Source organism: Clarias gariepinus, chromosome 26 (assembly GCF_024256425.1).
Source record: "Clarias gariepinus isolate MV-2021 ecotype Netherlands chromosome 26, CGAR_prim_01v2, whole genome shotgun sequence".
Lineage (NCBI taxonomy): Eukaryota > Metazoa > Chordata > Actinopteri > Siluriformes > Clariidae > Clarias > Clarias gariepinus.
Window position 1 is genome coordinate 20077909 of NC_071125.1, and position 18749 is coordinate 20096657.

The 18749-nt window shown below is 39.5% G+C and overlaps 1 protein-coding gene across 1 annotated transcript; it reads left to right on the forward strand.

Annotated features, from left to right (window-relative positions):
• Positions 1 to 1999: 1999 nt before the first annotated feature.
• LOC128513886 (centrosome and spindle pole-associated protein 1-like) lies at positions 2000 to 18341 on the forward strand. The gene is made up of 19 exons (XM_053487438.1): positions 2000 to 2022; positions 4576 to 4649; positions 4791 to 4887; positions 5073 to 5130; positions 5298 to 5311; positions 5520 to 5864; positions 6267 to 6378; positions 6752 to 6899; positions 7614 to 7726; positions 7813 to 7902; positions 8301 to 8439; positions 9410 to 9522; positions 9610 to 9756; positions 10770 to 10913; positions 11002 to 11116; positions 16151 to 16216; positions 16311 to 16437; positions 16914 to 16957; positions 18144 to 18341. Exons 1-18 carry the CDS (start codon positions 2000 to 2002, stop codon positions 16921 to 16923), a joined length of 1935 nt encoding a protein of 644 aa, XP_053343413.1. The 3' UTR covers positions 16924 to 16957; positions 18144 to 18341.
• Positions 18342 to 18749: the final 408 nt, after the last annotated feature.

Below are 18749 nucleotides of genomic sequence, written 5' to 3' on the forward strand. Positions count from 1 at the left end.
TATTATATTATATTATAGTGGCGTTATATTCAATGACATCACGTTCAGTGATATCACATTGTGGACCATCATAGTGTGATGCTTTTTTTAGCATTTGTCACCTATTCTACACACGTACACATCACCAATGTTAACACTCACACACACACCATACACACGCACACACTCATACACACATACACATACATACGCACAAACACAAATACACACTCACATCTCTCTCACACACACACAGGCACACATTCATTTCTGCATAAACACACTCATATGTTAACACTCACACACACACATGTACACACACACACACACACACACACACACCAGCTTTTTTGAGGTCTTAACATAAAATTCCCCCATTCTTCATACCTTCTGCAGACCTTTTTTTGACAAAGAATAAAATGCTTTGCATAAAATAACAAATTATTATTAGTATCTTGATTGTCATTGTATTAAAAACATCAGGAATGTCATTAAAACATTATACTATACGCAGGTGTTTTTCTTTATTAAAGAGTATAAATTAAACAAAGTGTAAACAGCAAATCGATTAAGTATATTATTTTTATACAACAGAAAAAAAATTCAAGAACATCCCACCCACTCTCCTAGAACACAATCAAATACACGTGCACACACACCCCACACACTCCAGCTCAGCCAGATCTATTTGTAATCAACAGGTCAGAAAAACCATAAACAAATGCAATAAATCTATAATCCACTAAGAGATAGAGAGCCACTTAAGACTTCCAGTGTAAAAGTAATCTGCCAAACAAACATGAGAAAGCTATGACATCTTTGTTATAATTATAAGCTATAACTCAGTGGAACTGAATCATCTGAAGTACCATATGTAGCAATTATTGCATGGTTGCACCCGTACTCCAGTGAATAAGACAGAGGCAACTGCAGAAAGTGGGGAAGCATGTCCTGTCTATGGCTTTGAGGGTTTAGGTGAGTTCATCCAGTAATGTTTATTTTTGGATATAGTTTCCCATAGTAATAGGTATACAGAGAAAACAAAAAAGTTATACAACAATAATTCCTCAATAAAGGTAGAAATAAATGCACAAAAGTCTTTGTCCTCTAAAATAAAGAAGATGGGGTTTGTTGGTTGGTTGAAAATATATATCTATAAAAACAAAAAATCAGTTTGGCCTGCTGCCGGTGTTTGTCGCTGGTGTTTGTCACTGATGTTTGTCAGTAGGCAGTGTCATCGTCAACTTTTAAGTCATAGTGTGAGCATGTAACAGGCATTCCTCACTGGCAGTAGACAGCTCATTGTGAACTTTTGTCACACTGAGAGCGTGTCATAGGCGTTCCTCACCGTAGTGAACACTAGGCAGCGCATTGTGAACGTTTATGTCATACTGTGTCACTGGCATTCCTCAATGGATGTATCAGTAGGCAGAGCATACGACTGGAAGAATTAAGGGCTGACAAAACAGCAGTGTAAGAGGCAGTGAGCTGATCGCACACTCCATTTACAGGTAATGGTAGCACACAGGCATCAGGATCTGCATGCAGGCAGACCCATGGGTAACTCTAGTCAATTCTAAAATATGAATGGGGCATCTCAGAGAAAAAGGAAAATACTTTAGACACAGTATTGCAGAGTCTCCACCGGTCTTCAAGACCATTCTGTGACATGAAGTCAGAAAATGTTTTAGACATGGCAGATTGGGACATAGGGCCAGCAGCACTAAAGTGATCCAAAACTGGATCAGAAACACAGTTTAATGCTCCACCAAAATGATCAAATGGGTGTTTAAAGAAACAAGACTAGTAAGCAATTTGCCTAATCAGGATCAGTGAAAATTGGAGCACAAACTAAAAGTTGGTCTGTGTTTGCGTGCATTGCGACAATTAGATACCTGCCATTCCTATTAGTAGTTAAATGTATAGGTGAAAAATACACTATGATTTAGAATTAAAAATTAGAATTAAATATTTGACCCACCCAGGAACAGTGAAGGTTATTTGTGATCTTTAAGCCGAAATGTGTCGAAACACTATCAGCATGTAAGAGTTTCTGGCGGATAAAAGCCATAGATCTGGTCTAAATTGGGGTTAGGCATTTACTCAAAAAGATGTAAAATGATAAAAGATCCGTAAAGAGCCAGTAGGATGTGAAATACTGATTTGATTCTCTTATGTTCATTAACTCTCCATTTTGTTAACTAATAAAACAAACTAATAACACTAATTTTGAAAGCATTCTTACTTACATACTTCCAGTATATATAGGTCACAGCATTTTCACACAATATTTTATTTTACAGTGTGTACATTTATTTTCACAATATACCGACCGACCAACCATGAGTGGGAAAATTTTTTTAAGGCTAGAAAAAAAAAGCTTTTTCTCTCTGATCTGTGTTATAGATGCCATAGTTTTTTTTAAATAATATTATAATTTTTTTGTTAAAATCTCCAATTTTTTGTCAAAATCTCTCATTTACAGAGTGCAGAACCCCAGACCTCTGCCCACGTGCCCACGTCGGACTGCGCAATCCCATTAAAACCGAACTGAAAGCGAGGAATGAGCGCGTGCCTCTCACTATTTGTGTGAATATCACTAACACACTGTTTGTACACCTCGTCTCCGCATGTCATCGCCTTCCATAGTCTAGGCAACGTATTTCACATATCTGTGTAAAAAATATTTAGGCTTGTCGCTATCGATTAAACTTAAACTAATAGTAACTACAACTAATAATAATAAAAAATAACAATAACTAATATAAATAATAACGAATAATAATCACAACTTTAGATATATTTCCCTTTTTTCTAAATGTATCTACATGATATGGCCACCAAAAACGGAAAATATTAGAGTAAGCTCAAAAATCTCTCGGAAGCCCCTCGCCAGAAGTAAAGACACTCGCATGACCGAGGACTTGTTATCTTTGGTACTGAAATAGAGAGTCTTGAAATAAAATAAAAATAAATCAAAGCTGACTATGTTGAGAAGGATAGGCGTAAGGATGTATGATTTATATATGAGGGTAAAACTATGCAACGGTATATAAACACACTGGGGAATAAAATCTGACACAAACAGGCTGTGTGTGCGTAAAGAGTGCGGCATTAAATAGGAATAATAACATCGGTTAATTCAGTGCCTCATACAGTATGCCCATGTGTAATTGAAGAGTTCGTTTGTTGGCATCTGCGTTGTATATATTTATTATTATAAGAAATTACTTGAAAAATGTTACTAAATAGTCGTTCTCTTTCCTGGCGGCTCCATTAATAAATAATAGCTGTGGAACAAGGCCGCGCAGGATGCTGATTGGTCACGCCGTTTGTGACGTCATTGGTCACGCCACACCCAGGGAAACGGCACAGGTCTCATTTGGATCCGCCCCTTCTACTGATACTGTTACAAGCATCGGAGCTTCCAGTTAAACGTAACAATACTACACTAAGCAGAGTGCACGACTGTTTCCGTGACTACTGAATGAATCAGTGATGAAAAGAAATCATTAACTACACTTCTACCACGAAGGTGTCCTACAGCAGCCGTCACAGACTTATTCTGACAGACTCGTTGTAATTTTATAGCTGTAGTGGTAAGAGAAACTCTGCTAATTATTCGCCTATAACTAAAATGTTTTATTTCCTTCTACACATTGTTTAACCAGCATGTGAAAAAGCTATTATTGCTTTACAAAAATGTTACTATAAGTTCTTAGATCCCAGACCTCCAGGTTTGATTCCCACCTCAGCTCTGTGTGTGTGTGTGTGTGTGTGTGTGTGTGGCATTTGTATGTTCTCCACTTTCCTGGGGGGGTTCCTCCAGGTATTTCAGTTTCCTCCCACAGTTTAGGTTATGCAGATCAGGTTATTTCGTGCTTCCAAATTGCCCAGTGATGGATTGGCACCCTTTCCAGGGTGTAACACTGCCTTGTGCCCTAAGTCTCTGGGGTTAACCTCAAGGCTCCTGCAACCCGGATAAGCAGTATAGACAATGAATGAATAAATAAATGGATGATGCTTGCCACCAATTAATGCCAAGCTATATGCACAGTAATTTATTGAACATAATGCGTTACAAGCATTTTGGCAAATAAATCCGTAATGCACATTTGTGATTGGATAGGGTTCTTGTCAGTCATTATGGGGAAAATTGGCATGTTTATAAAGTTGTAATTTGGCTTTCAAAAAGTCGAATGTCTGTGAGCACTATAATATCAGGACAGTCCTTGCTAATGGTAGCTTTAGTTAAAACACTGTAAGTTGTAAAGGGTTTAACTGTGTTTTTTTAGGTTGCAGCTGAGAGAGAGTATCATGAGAGAACAAAAAATATGCTGCTTTCTGGTACTTATTCACTGTCTAACAGGGAAAAAGATTTAATTATCCAGCATGTGGAGGACATAATACTTATTAGGGAACTTGTTGAACATAAGTATAGATCTGTAGGAAGATGTGAAGTGCTACAGATCAGAGTGCTCCAAACTGTTGGGTGTGGGATGTTGAACCACAATGAGTTTTGAGGCAGCTCACTTCAATGTGAAATGTACTGAACTGTTTTTGTAGTTTAACCTCCTTTACGTTCGGTTCTTTCAGTCCACTGGCACCAGTGCAAACCAGAGCTACTAACAAGAGAAACATGACAGAGTTTGCTACAGGACTTATGATTGGTAAGATTAGTAAAGTAGTATGAGCACCTCTTTACAGAGGGCATACCTGATTGTTTTTGACTATATTAGTGATTTACTTCTTTTGATTTGTCTGGGATGTTGATTTTAAAACATGTACATTTGCCTGATCTTTACCTATAGGGGCTGCTGAAGCAGAGGAAGCAATTCAGAGAAGGAAGGAGCTCTATAGACAGGACCTGCTGGAGCAAATAGCGGAACAACGCAGAAATAGGAAAAAGTGGGTGCATTGAGGAATGTGTAAAATATTTTTTTTCAAACATCTTGTGCATTTAATAGAGCTTTAAGCAAGAACACAGCAATTTTTCTTTTACGTGGTTTAGCTGATAAGTGATTGTGAAATGAAATGGATTGAAAATGTTTGTTGTAACATCTAATATTATTCTTGATCATTATATTTTGTAGGGAAAAGGAACTCGAATTGAAAGTTGCTGCTACAGGAGCTATTGACCCGGAGAAGAAGGTATTATGTGAAGTAATTCCGTTAAACCTCCAGTGTGGGTAGTTGCTTAAGCTTAAGCATGCGGCCTTGTGCTGGGGGGGATGCGAAAAAATTATCTGATCTGATCTGATCTGATTTGCTGTGTGGAGACTGATACCTGCCTTGTCACACAATTGCTTTGCTTTTAGCACCACCAGAAGCAGTCAAATGTACAGCTTGTTTTTTTAAACACTAGATGGCAGGCTTGATTTTATATTTTAAATTCCTACACTTTCCTCCTTTTTATTGTATTTGTTTCATAATACAACATGTAAAAACATGATCTGCATTTTTTTTGGGGGGGGAATCCAATTCTGCTTTTGTTTACAATAATTTAACAAAAAACATAATACAACATGCTTTTTGTTTTGGTTTATGACCGTGTACCTGCCTGATCTCCTACAGCCTGACAGGATTAAGCAGTTTGGTTCTGCAAGAAGGGAGCATGAGGGCAGGAGACGGGATGTGCTCTTCAAGCCTGGCATGGGACTGGATACCCCCAGGGCAAATGAAGACAAAAAGACAGAAGATGTCAAGAGAGAGCCACCTAAGAGACCAAGTATGGCTTTCCAGTCTCCTGTTCTGGAATACAGCGCTACTCCGGGGCAGCTGGGTAACACAGCGAGCACTGGGGTCAGGAACAGTGGCATCACAGCCTTCAGTGAGAACTTTCACAAAGGCCTCTCAGGAGCTATTGGAGAAATGGTTTCCCCCAGGTGTGATTTCCAGGTTTACATGTTCTAGGGTTGTTTTACCTGATCTTAGGTTTAGGAGAAGATTAATTAAAAGAAGAAGAATTTACGTTTTGTCAGTCATCTTTACTTTGATTTTTGTTAATCATAAAACATCTCCAGATATTTGTAATTTTGTGTCATCCGTTTAAAGTTAACATCATTAACGTTTAACATTTTTATGACTTTGAGTGGAAGTAAAGAATATCAAATTCAAGGCCAGAATTTCAATATTTCATGTACTTTAATTTTTTCCCATAATGTTGGAGCAGGGTTTCAGTTGTACATCAGTTCATGCCTTATGACTCCCTGTATATTCTGTGTCCTATATGACTCCCTGTATATTCTGTGTCCTATAAATAAGAATAATCGGTATTCTTTCTTTAGACCATCGTCACACCATGGCATTTCTTCCCCTGAAATTGGAGCGTATCCTTCTGATAGGCACCACCGTCCCAAAGAGCATGTTGAAAGCTACAGGGATGCACTTAAACAACAGGTAAAATATGTAGCATAAAAACATGTGAAGTGTACTGCAGGTACAAGCACAATCAGATTACCTGTAGTTCTGAAAATACAGAAGACTTGCTTCCCTACATTAGTCAGCAAATTCAGGTTGCCATTTTCCCTTTGTGCCTGATCATATTGACATTATTCCAAAATCCTAAACCCTAAATGCGAGTATCTTTGAGGTACGATGTAACAGAAGAGACAGCCAGTCAGGCTTATGAGGCTTTGTCAGCAAGAGATCAGGCAGGAGTGGTGTCAGAATAGTTGTAATGTTGTAAACCTCATTTTTTGGGGTCAAAATAATAATTTAAAAACATAAAGTTAGGATATAATTAAACTGATATAGTTGTTTCCTAATACAGATTGAAGACAGGAAGGAAAGAAGGAGACGAGAGAGGGAGGAGAATGAAAGGTATGAGGCTAAAGTGGAGGCAGAGATGAAAGCCAGTGAGCCGTGGGGAAGAGGAGGTGCTGGGGCGCCACTTAGGGATGACCGAGGAAACCTCATCAGTAAGTATTTTTCAATCAGTTTAAGCTTACTTAACGAGGATGCATGCTTGAACCCAGAATAACATAAAAGATGTTGCTTATTGCTGCATAAATTTTCCCTTACCTGAAATGTAGGTGAATAGCTAATGAAGAGAAAAATAAAGTTATGTTTGAAATGTAAAGATAACGTCAAAACTAAATAACGCTGTTATACAGATCATATCGTATGTACTATTAGATATATATCTCTTCTCTTTGATACTTTTATCGTATGTACTATTAGATATATACACTTCTCTTTGATGCCATGTTGTGAATAGAAATAGTCTGATATTACTGTTGTAGAAATAGTAAAGGATGGAGATAAACAGAAGGACACTGAGCTCACAGAGAAAATACTTATAGCTGTTCGGGATACAGAACGACTTGACAAAAAAGTTTGATTTTAGGCATGGAGTTTATGATTTGAAACTGGCAGCTTTAAGTTCATTTGCTTATAATAACTTCAATTAACCTTGTAACCGGCAATGCAAAACACCAATTATTGTGTAGATTTGGAAAAAGAGAAGGGATTTTCTTTTTGGCTGAACTACTTTGACTTAATGATTAAGTGCTTGATTTCATTTTATCGACAGAAGGGTATTTAACCGGAAACAAAATCTTTTAAGAGATAAATATCTTTGCATCTAATTTGGGACTCCATGCATCTTATGAACTCACCTGTCACCTTTGCAGTTTCCCCCTTCACTCAGCCCTCGCCATACGCACGGGGAAATGTGTTTAGGGAACTCCCAACGCCGCAGCAGCTCCGTGAGCAGAAGAAATACAAGGAATGTCTGAAACAGCAGGTACAGAACATTTTCCGTCACACATCCCTTACATGCTTTTCAAACTGCCTCTGATAGAGGTGACATGATATTTTGGGCAAAAATAGATCGAGGAGAAGAGAAGAATGGAGGTGGAGAGGAGAAAGGAGGTGAGGCTGGAGGAAAAGGAGCAGCAAGAGGAAAGGAAGAAAATAGAGGTGTGGTACACTTCTCTCATTAACACTTAGGAACCAGCCACATGAAACTAAAGACATGATGTAGAAATGTGATTCCACCTCACAAACCGGTGCTGCTGTACTTTATTGCTAAGAGTTAAAAAATTGTTAGTTGTAAAAAAAAAAAAAAAAAATATATATATATATATATATATATATATATATATATAATTACTTTAAAAGAGTGATATATACTCCTTATATATATATATATATATACACACTATATATGCAACTGATATAGTACTTGATATTGTATACAACATAAGGTTCTTTTATGTTGTAATGCTGTTAAGGATGCACTGATTCCAGTTTTCAACTTTTCATTGCATTACTCAGTGCTATAATATCACTGCTACTGACATACGTCTGGTCTAAAGTGCAGGCACAGGCCTAACGACGAGGCATATGTGTACCCAGAATCACGTAACAGAAGAGCCATAGCATCACCGTATTGGAATGGAGATACCCCTAGACCAGAGGATAAGGATTCTTCCTTACAGAAAATATCAAATGAAGGTAAAAATTCGTTTCAGGAATACTTTGGGTATTTTTGCAAAATTTTCCCTTACCTAAAATGTAGATGAATAGCTAATGATTAAAAAAATTAAGTCGTGTTAAAAATCTGGAGATAATGATGTCAAATCTAAATTACACTGTTATTCAGATTATATATAGAATGTACTGTTGGACTACAGCTTTTACTCTGATGCTATGTTTTGAATAGAGCTGGTTTCAGCTTCTGGATAGATGATAATACTGTCCTAGGAATAGTAAAGGATGAAGATAAACAGAAGGACACTGAGCTCAAAGTGCCTCCCACTGAATCTGAAACTACTTAAAGCTGTTAAAGATAAAAAATTGACCAAGATGAGTGTGTGATTTTAGCCACAGGGTTTATTATTTGAAACTGGGAGCTTTAAGTTCACTTACTGTAACTTTAATTAACCTTATAACCAGAGTTGGAAAGTAAAAAATCACATTTACTCGCCGTACTATAATTGAGTAAAATCTGTAATTTTTACTTTTACATAAGTATGTTTTGTTAAGTAGTTAAAAAGTATTGTACTTCGCTACATTTTAAATCATATTTGTTAATGAGTAAAAAATTTTTACTCTGAGTAAATTTTTAATGAGCTACTTTTTACTTTTACTTAAGTAGATTTTTAGACTGGTAACTTTACTTGTACTTCAGCAAAATTTCACTGAAGTAACAGTACTTGTACTTGGGTAAAAATTGTATTACTCTTTCCACCTCTGCTTGTAACTCGTAGTGTAAAACAGGAGACACCAAGCATTTCTTGGCTTGCTTACATTTGAGAAAAGGGAAGAGATTTCTTTTGACTGAACTCTTTTAAATAAATGATTCAGTGCTTCATTTTATTTTATAGATTAAGTGATATTTACCAAAAAACTAAATGCTTTAAGGGATAAATAATTTTGCATCTAATTAGAGAATTATATATTTCTCACCTCTCACCTTTTGCAGTTTCCTCCTTCACCCAGCCCTCACCATACGCACGAGGAAATGTGTTTAGGGAATTCCTGACGTCACAACAGCTCCTTCAGCAGAAGAGATACAGGGAAAGTCTAAAACAGCAGGTACAAAGCATTTCCCATCACACAATCCTTACATGCTTCTGAAACTGCCTCTTATAAGGGTGACGTGATATTTTGGGCGAAAAATAGATAGAGGAGAAGAGAAGGATGGAGGTGGAGAGGAGAGAGCAGCTGAGGCTGGAGGTGGAGAAAGAGAAGAGGCTGGCTGAAGATACAGCACACAAGCAAAGGCAGTTTGAGGAGGAGCAGGAAAAGAAAAGACGCAAGAAAATGCAGGTGTGTTCAGTACTAACGCTTAGGAAGCATCCAGATGAAACTGAAGATACAGTATGATGTTAAAATCTTATATTAACTTAGGGCTGGGGTAGCTCAGTGGTTAAGGCATTGGACTACGGTTCGGAAGATCCCAGGTTCAAACCCCACAACCACCAAGTTGCCACTGTTGGGCCCTTGAGCGCGGCCCTTAACCCTCATCTGCTCAGATGTATAATGAGATAAAAATGTAAGTCGCTCTGGATAAGAGCGTCTGCCAAATGCCTAAATGTAAATGTAAACTTATGCAGCAAAATCCAAGAAACCAGGAGTTGACTCAGCAAGCTAACGAGCAGCGCAGAGATGCTGAAAAAAAGAAAAAGGATGAAGAAAAGAAGACAAATGATGCAATGAAACAGCAGTATGAGCAGGTTAATGTCATTATGGGCGCATTGTGTGTTTGATATTTACTAAGGTGTTTGTAGTTGTACTAAAAGTGCAAGATATTTTGTGAATTCAAAGGGATTCAGGACACGTTCTCCACCTATCCCTACGATACAAAAGCAGCTGGGCATTCACACTTCTCCCAGACCACCTTCAGGCGACAGCCAACGATCAGCCACAGCTTCCCCTGTAAGTCATGCATGTACATAATACTCATGACTGAAGAGGCATAAAGGGCATGATTTATAACTGCATGTTTTCAAGGTTCTGCCATAAAGTATATTTGCACGAAGTAGGAGTTTCAAAATGATTTTCAGAATAAGAGTTTCAAAATTATTATTCGTGTTTTTTTTTTTACATCAGTTTAACTTATCTGATTATTACATGACATTATACAACATACTGTATAGAGAGGTTCCTTTACAATGTCTCACATGTGTTCTCACACTAGCACTTCACTACCATCCACATGAAACTAAAAATATAATGTTGAAACCATTTATTACCTTGTACTGTTGCTGCTGTACTTTATTGCTAAGCATTTCAGGGCTTGTTTTTTCATGTCAGGTTAGTATTTGTCCTCTTTTTTGCAGCAAAACACAAGAAACCAGGAGTTGATTCGTCAAGCTGATGAGCGGCGCAGAGAGGCCGAAAAGAAGAGCAAGGAGGAAGAAGAGAAGGCAAATGATGCACTGAAGCAGCAGTATGAGCAGGAAAGGCAAGCCCGGCTCGAGCAGGTCAGTCTCATTATGGGTTTAATGTGTGTTTGGTATTGACTAGTTTATGGTTTGTACTGAAGGTGCAAAATATTTTTTAAATCCAAAGGAATTCAGGACACGTTCTCCACCTATCCCCACAATACAAAAGAGACTGGGCATCCAGATTTCTCCCAGACCACCTTCAGGCGACAGCCAACGATCAGCTACAGCTTCCTCTGTAAGTCATGCATGTACATACTGTAATACTCGTGATTGAAGAGGCATAAAGGGCTTGATGTACAGTATAACTGTATGCTTTTAAGATTCTGGCATAAAGTATATTTGCATGTAGCGGGTGCCTCTACAAAGATGCCTGGTCACAGTGCTACTTTAATGCTAAGCATTTCAAAATTATTATTTAAGGGGTTTCTTCATCAATTTAACTTAACTGATATACTACTTGACGTTGTATACAACATAATTAGGGTCCATTACGTTGTGTTTACACCCTTCTCTCACTACGGCTTAGGAACCACATGAAATAAAATATATGATGTAAAATTGTTATATTAACTCATGCACTGGTGCTGCTGTACACTAATGCTTGGCATTTCAGGTGTTGTTTTTTCATGTCAGGTTAGTATTTGCCCTCTATCTTTTTGCAGCAAAATTCCAGAAACCAGGAGTTGATTCGACAAGCTGAGGAGCGCTACAGAGAGGCCGAAAAAAAGAGGAAGGAGGAAGAAGAGAACGCAAATGTTGCACTGAAGCAGCAGTATGAGCAGGAAAGGAAAGCCCGGCTCGAGCAGGTCAGTCTCATTATGAGCTCAATGTGTGTTTGGTATTTACCAGTTTGTGGTTGTACTGAAGGTGCAACATATTTTGTTAATCCAAAGGAATTCAGGACATGTTCTCCACCTATCCCCACAATACAAAAGAGACTGGGCATCCAGATTTCTCCCAGAACACCTTCAGGCGACAGCCAAGGATCAGCTACAGCTTCCTCTGTAAGTCATGCATGTACATAATACTCATGATTGACGGCATAACGGGCTTGATTTATAACTGCATGTTTTCAAGATTCTGGTGTAAATTATATTTGCACATAGAAGTCACCTTTTAAAAAGATAAAATGATTACTTGGTCACTAACAATGCTTATTTCATGCTAAGCGTTTAAAAATTATTAGTCCATCCATCCATCCATCCATCAAAATCCGGTCGCTGAGTCAGTTCCCGCAGGGAACTCCAACCTTTCCATTCCCCAGCCACCTCAGCTAACTCTGACTGGGGACACTCAAGGCATTTCCAGGCCAGTGTGAAAATATAATTTCTTCATCTAGTCCTTGGTCTGCCCCGTGGCCTCCTTCCAGCTGGACGTAGGTCGAGTGGGACGTGAGTGACATCCTTACTCAATGCCCAAACCATCTCACTGATTTCTTTCCACGCAAACTAGCAGTGGCTCTACTCTGAGTTTCTTATGGTTGACTGAGCTTCTCCACCTATCTCTAAGAGAAAAGCCAGCTACCCTTCTGAGAAAACCCATTTCGGCTGCTTGTATTCGTGATCTTGTCCTTTCGGTCATGACCCAACGCTCATGACCATAAGTGAGGGTTGGAACGATGATTGACCGGTAGATTGAGAGCTTTGCCTTTGGCTTAACTCTTTTTTGTCGTAAAGCAACTGCAATATCGCCCCCCCTGCTCCGATTCTCCAGCCAACCTCACGTTCTAATGTTCCATCACTCGTAAACAAGACCTCGAGATACTTAAATTTCTTCACTTGGGGTAACGACTTGCTTCCTACCAGTTTCCTGCTGAGAACCATGGCCACAGATTTCGAGGTACTGATCCTTATCCCTGCCGTTTTACACTCAGCTGCAAACCGATCCAGCAAGCGCTGCAACTCACAGACTGATGATGACATCAGGACCAAATTATCTGCAACAAGCAGCGATGCAATCCGTAGCCAACCAAACTGGATACCCTCTCCCCCATGGCTGCATCTTGATATTCTCTCCATAAAAGATCAACGTCGACCCTCCGTCATCCTCCAGCGCTCTGTCTCTGCAACAAAGGGTGGATTAGTCGGGTTCAGGAATTCCTCAAAGTGCTCTTTTCACTGCCTGATTGCTGACCTCGACTGAGGTGGTAGTGTTCCATCCTTGCTTTACACAGCTTGGATGGTTTCCCGTTTCCCCCTCCTGAGGTGCCAGATGGTTTTCCAGAAGCACCTCGGTGCCACCCGAATGTCTTTCTCCATGGATTCTCTGCGCTCCTCCCACACCCGCTTCCTTGCCTCTGCTGTGGCTGCTGTCCTTTGAGCCCTTCGATACCTTGCACCTGGCCCTACAGTCTCCCGGGATAACATATCCCTGAAGGACTCCTTTTTTCAGTCGGACAGCTTCCCTAACCACAGGTGTCCACCACGAGAGTTACCGCCCCCTGAGGCACCCAGAACCTTAAGACCACAGCTCACACCTGCAGCCTCAGCAATAGAAGCCTTAAACATTGACCACTCTGATTCAATGTCCCCAGCTTCTACAGGGATGCTGGAAAAGCTCCCCTGGAAGTTGGAGTTGAAAGCCTCTTAAATAGGGGCCTCCCCTAGATGTTCCCAAATCACCCGCACTACTCGTTTGGGCTTACCAGGTTTGTCCAGTGGCTTCCCCTGCCACCTGACTCAACTCACCACCAGATGGTGATCAGTTGACAGCTCCGCCCCTCTCTTTACCCGAGTGTCCATGACATACGGCCTCAGGTCAGATGATAAGATTGGCCTAAGGTTCTCTGGTACCAAGTACACTTATAAGCATTCCTATGCTCGAACATTTTATTTGTTATGGACAATCCACGACTAGCACAGAAATCCAATAATAAAACACAGCTCGCGTTTAGACCAGGGAGGCCGTTCCTCTGAATCACAACACTCCAAGTATCTCCATCATTCCACACATATGCGTTGAAGTCACCCAGCAAGACTATGGAATCCCCTACTGGGGCCTGATGCAGTACTCCATTCATAGTCTCCAAGAAGGCAGAATACTCTGAACTGCTGTTTGGTGCATAAGCAAAGACAATAGTGAAGAGATTTCCCTCCATGGCCCTTGAGCGCAGAGAGGTGACCTTCTCGTCCACTGGAGTAAACTCCAACATTGTGGCACTCAGCCGGGGACTCGTGAGTATCCCCACACCCGTCTGGCGCCTCACACCCTGGGCAACTCCGAAAGGAAAACAAAGACCAACCCCTACCCAGAAGGATGGATCCAGGGCTGAGGCTGTGCATCAAGGTAAGCGCCACCAGATCTAACTGATAAAGCTCCACCTCCTGCACAAGCTCCAGTTCCTTCAGAAAAGTGACGTCCCACATCCCCAGAGCCAGCTTCTGCCGCTCAGGTCTGGTTCATCGAGGCCCTCGGTTTTCACTTCTACCCAAATAGCAACGCACCCAACCCCATCAGTTCCTTTCGCAGGTGGTGGGTCCACGAGATGGGGGAGGACAGGTGTCCATGTTGCTCTGCCCCGTGGCAGACCCGGCCACTAGGCGCCCGCTGAAGGGCCCTCTGTCCAGACACGGGCTTTCTCCAGGCAGGGTCACTTTTCTTCTTCTCACAATAACACTTAGGAATTTTCCATTTCATTTAATGATCATTTTCTTTTATTTTATTTAAAGCACTTTGATTTACCATTGTGTATGAAATGTGCTATATAAATAAACTCGCCTTGCCTATATTAACTCATGTACTGTTGCTGCTGTACTTTAATGCTAAGCATTTCAGCTGTTGTTATTTCATGTTAGTCTTTATCATTTTATTGCAGCAAAACACCAGAAACCAGGAGTTGATTCGAAAAGCTGAGGAGTGGCGAAGAGAGGCTGAAAAAAAGATGAAGGAGGAAGAAGAGAAGGAAAACGATGCACTGAAGCAGCAGTATAAGCAGGAAAGGAGAGTCCTGCTGGAGCACGTCAGTCTCATTATGGGCTTATTGTGTGTTTGGTATTTACTAGGACGTTTGTGGTTGTACTGAAGGTGCAAAATATTTTGTGAATCCGAAGGAATTCAGGACACGTTCTCCACCTATCCCCACAATACAAAAGCAGTTGGGCATCGAGATTTCTCCCAGACCTCCTTCAGGCGACAGCCAACGATCAGCATCAGCTTCCTCTGTAAGGGCTTGATATATATATATATATATATATATATATATATATATATATATGCTTTCAAGATTCAAGCATGAAGTGTATTTGCACATAGCAAGTGCCTCTTTACAAATATAAAATAATTACCTGGTCCCTAATAATGCTACTTTAATGCTAAGCATTTCAAAATTATTATTTGTGGGTTTTTTTTGTTTAGTTTTTTACACCAGTTTAACTTAAGTGGTATATTACTTGACATTGTATACAATATAATGAGGTTCCTCACACAGTTTTCACACTAGCACTTGGGAACCATCCACATGAAACTAAAAATATGATGTTAAAAGCTTATATTACAGTAACTCATGTACTGTTGCTGCTTTACTTTAATGCTAAGCATTTCAGGTGTTGTTTTTTCGTGTTAGCCTTTGTTCTCTTTTTTATTTGCAGCAAAATGCCAAAAATCAGGGGTTGATTCGGCAAGCTGACGAGCAGCGCAAAGAGGCTGAAAAAAAGAAAAAGGAGGAAGCGGAGAAGACAAACAATGCACTGAAGCAGCAGTATGAGCAGGAACGAAAAGCCCCGCTCAAGCAGGTCAGTCTCATTATGGTCTCATTGTGTGTTTGGTATTGACTAGGGTGTTTGTGGTTGTATTAAAGACGCAAAGAATTTTTTAAATCCAAAGGAATTCAGGACACGTTCTCCACCTATCCCCACAATACAAAAGAGACTGGGCATCCAGATTTCTTCCAGACCACCTTCAGGCGACAGCCAACGATCAGCTACAGCTTCCTCTGTAAGTCATAAGGGGCTTGATTTATAACTGTATGTTTGGGCGTAAAGTATATTTGCACATGGCATGTGCTTTGTACGAACATAAAATGATTACCTGGCCATTAACAGTGCCAGGTTACTGGTTCAACGTAAAAAGATTTTAAGAAAGAACACTAAGAATCTATTGGACGTTTTGCACATAAGAAATTGTCAATTACCCTGATGTGTATAATTGTTTAATTATTAAATAAATAATCAAGTTGAGTTTAATTTTATAAGAGGGTTTATAAACCTTTCATTAGAGACCTTACATTCTGATGAAAAACGAGTAGGTAGAAAGTGTCCTGTGTGTGACTCCACAAGTTCGGTTTATTCCCACTCCCCAGTCACCACCTGTCTCTGCACAGAGGAACCAAATCAGATTGGCAGGCAATCTCATCACCTTCTCAAACTAGCCACTCATTTAGAGAAACTTTTTAGAGAACCTTGCATATATTATAAAATGAATGTTTGTGTACTTTAGAAGACCAGCAGAATGTAATCGGGAGGTTGTCAGTTCTGCGTAGGCACCTCAGAAATGAGCAGAAGCACCTTAAAGTGCAGCTACTTCAGTCAGACAGAGAGGATTCACAAACTCCCTTGAAAAACAGGTAATAAACACAGAACTCAATGCATTTTCTAATGTTTGTTTTACGTGGAATAAAAAACATTGTGTTCATATGGACATTAAGGTGATTTCTTGTAGATTTAGTTGTCACTTAACCTTAGAACCCATAGATTTTTAATCCAGCCCAGTCTTAGACCATCCCAAAGCAAGACCATAGCATCAAGGGGGAAAAAACAATTAAGAAGATTGTTGAAACTACTAAAATTGGATTAAGGACTGTTGTTATTGTTAGTCTTTTAGCTGATCCCATCGATGGGTCGCCATAGCGCACCATCCGATCCCCACATAACTTTGCATTAGTTTTATGCTGTATGTCCTTTCTGATGCAGTTCTCCCATTGTAGAAATAAAATGCTCCATATATCTTTACGAATGGAGTCAAGCACCCAAGCCTTTAAGTCTGGTATTCTTGCATGCACACGCACACACTCTTTGTATTGACCTATTTCTCTTTTAATAGATTACGTTGATCTGTTGTCTCCCATAAAGCCTCCTCCTTGTCAGGTGAGTAAGAGCATGGCAGCAGGAATCACCCACGTTTCTATATTCTATGGTAACTCCATGATAGCACCAATTACTCCTCTCTTTTTCTTTTATTATTAATGTGCCTATACATACTGAAAAGGCTGGAAGAAACCCGCTATTAGAGTCTAAGAGTGCTTTTGTTGGTGAGCTGTGGGGGTCAAGGGGTAACTCACTGGTTAAGGCATTGGACTATGGTTTGGGAAGTTCAAACCCCACGACCACCAAGTTGTCCCTGTTGGGCCCTTAAGCAAGGCCCCTTAACCCTTAACTACTCAGATGTATAATGAGAATTAAGTGTCCCTCTCTTTACCATCAGCAACATTAGTGATTTTTACGCATGGTATGTAGTTACGTACATTACGTTTGTTCATGTTGATGTGTAGATGTTAAGGGTTATTCCTTAACGATAACTTCACACTCTGATCGATTCTCAGATAGAGAGAGAAGAACTTGAGGCAAGGTGACTTCTTTGATTTACGTGCTTCTGATTTCTGAAATAGGAATTATTTTAATACAGTTCAATTTAATTTGGATAATGCATGGTAAGACATCCTGCATATAAAGGGTTCCCTTACATGTCATGATCTCCTAATTGATCTTGTAACTTTAAGAAAGTTTTTTTTCTTTTTCTAGCTGCTATAGTTTAATTGCAAAACTTTAATATTTAGCGGATATTTTCCACCATTAAATGTAACTATTAATAGAAATACTTGTTGATTCAAAAAAGTAATCTTTACAAATTGTTGTGGTAAAAAAGGAATGAGGAAAGAAACAGTAATAATTGCATTTCAGCTGTTAACATCACATTATTACAATAGTATCTACATAGTGTTTCATACCTCCATTTTAGTTCATCTGTGTGGCAATATAAAAGAAGAGGTCAGGATACCAATGCAAATTGCATTAAAATTAATTATACACTTCAATATGTAAAATTTCTTTGCATTTAAAGTTGCATGAGAATGATCATCACTGTAGCTGTTTGGTGTCATTCAGGTCTCTTTTTGGTAGCTTTTACTTAAATCCAGTGATTAAAGTTACCAATATAAATCCCCTTATGCTGAATATTGTAACAAAATATTGTAATTGTACTTCCTCCCACCCCAGGAGCAATAATAAAGTTTTTTTTCTCTTGTCGCTGCTCAACGTGTTTCCACAACAACAGTCACCCTAGAGACCTGGCTCCGCCCCCGCACCACCAAGATGCCGAAGAAGCTGATGGCTGGTCGAAGTCTGTCCAGCCACAACCTGCTAAAAGACATGAATGGGATGCGCTATCCACTTACCACGTCTAGGGCACATTTTCCTTTTGATACATTACATTTTTTTGTATCGTATATAATATAATTGTAAGAAAATTAACTTTGTGGTGTTTTAATTCTGAATTAAATTATTTTTAATCCATGCTTTGTTGGGTTTGCGGTTTAACTGCTTACAGCAGTGGTTCTCAAACATTTTCTGTCATTCCCCACTTGAGAGGGTGGGCGAATTTTCAAGCCCCACTTGTCAACAAAATGATAACGAAAACGGCCAAGTGTACTATTTATTGAAATATCAATTTCTAAACCGATAAGATCAAATAACACCAAGTTCAAAACTAAAATACACGTGCAATTGTTATAACAGGCTTACTTCGTCACTTATCTAGAGCTTTCTTTCAAAAAAAGATGTTGTCGATAAGTGTCTTCCTACTTTGTCTCATGCTGTCTGCTGCCAGCGGTTTAAGACACAAAACACACAGACGTCTCTCCTCTGCCCTCACCATCCCCAC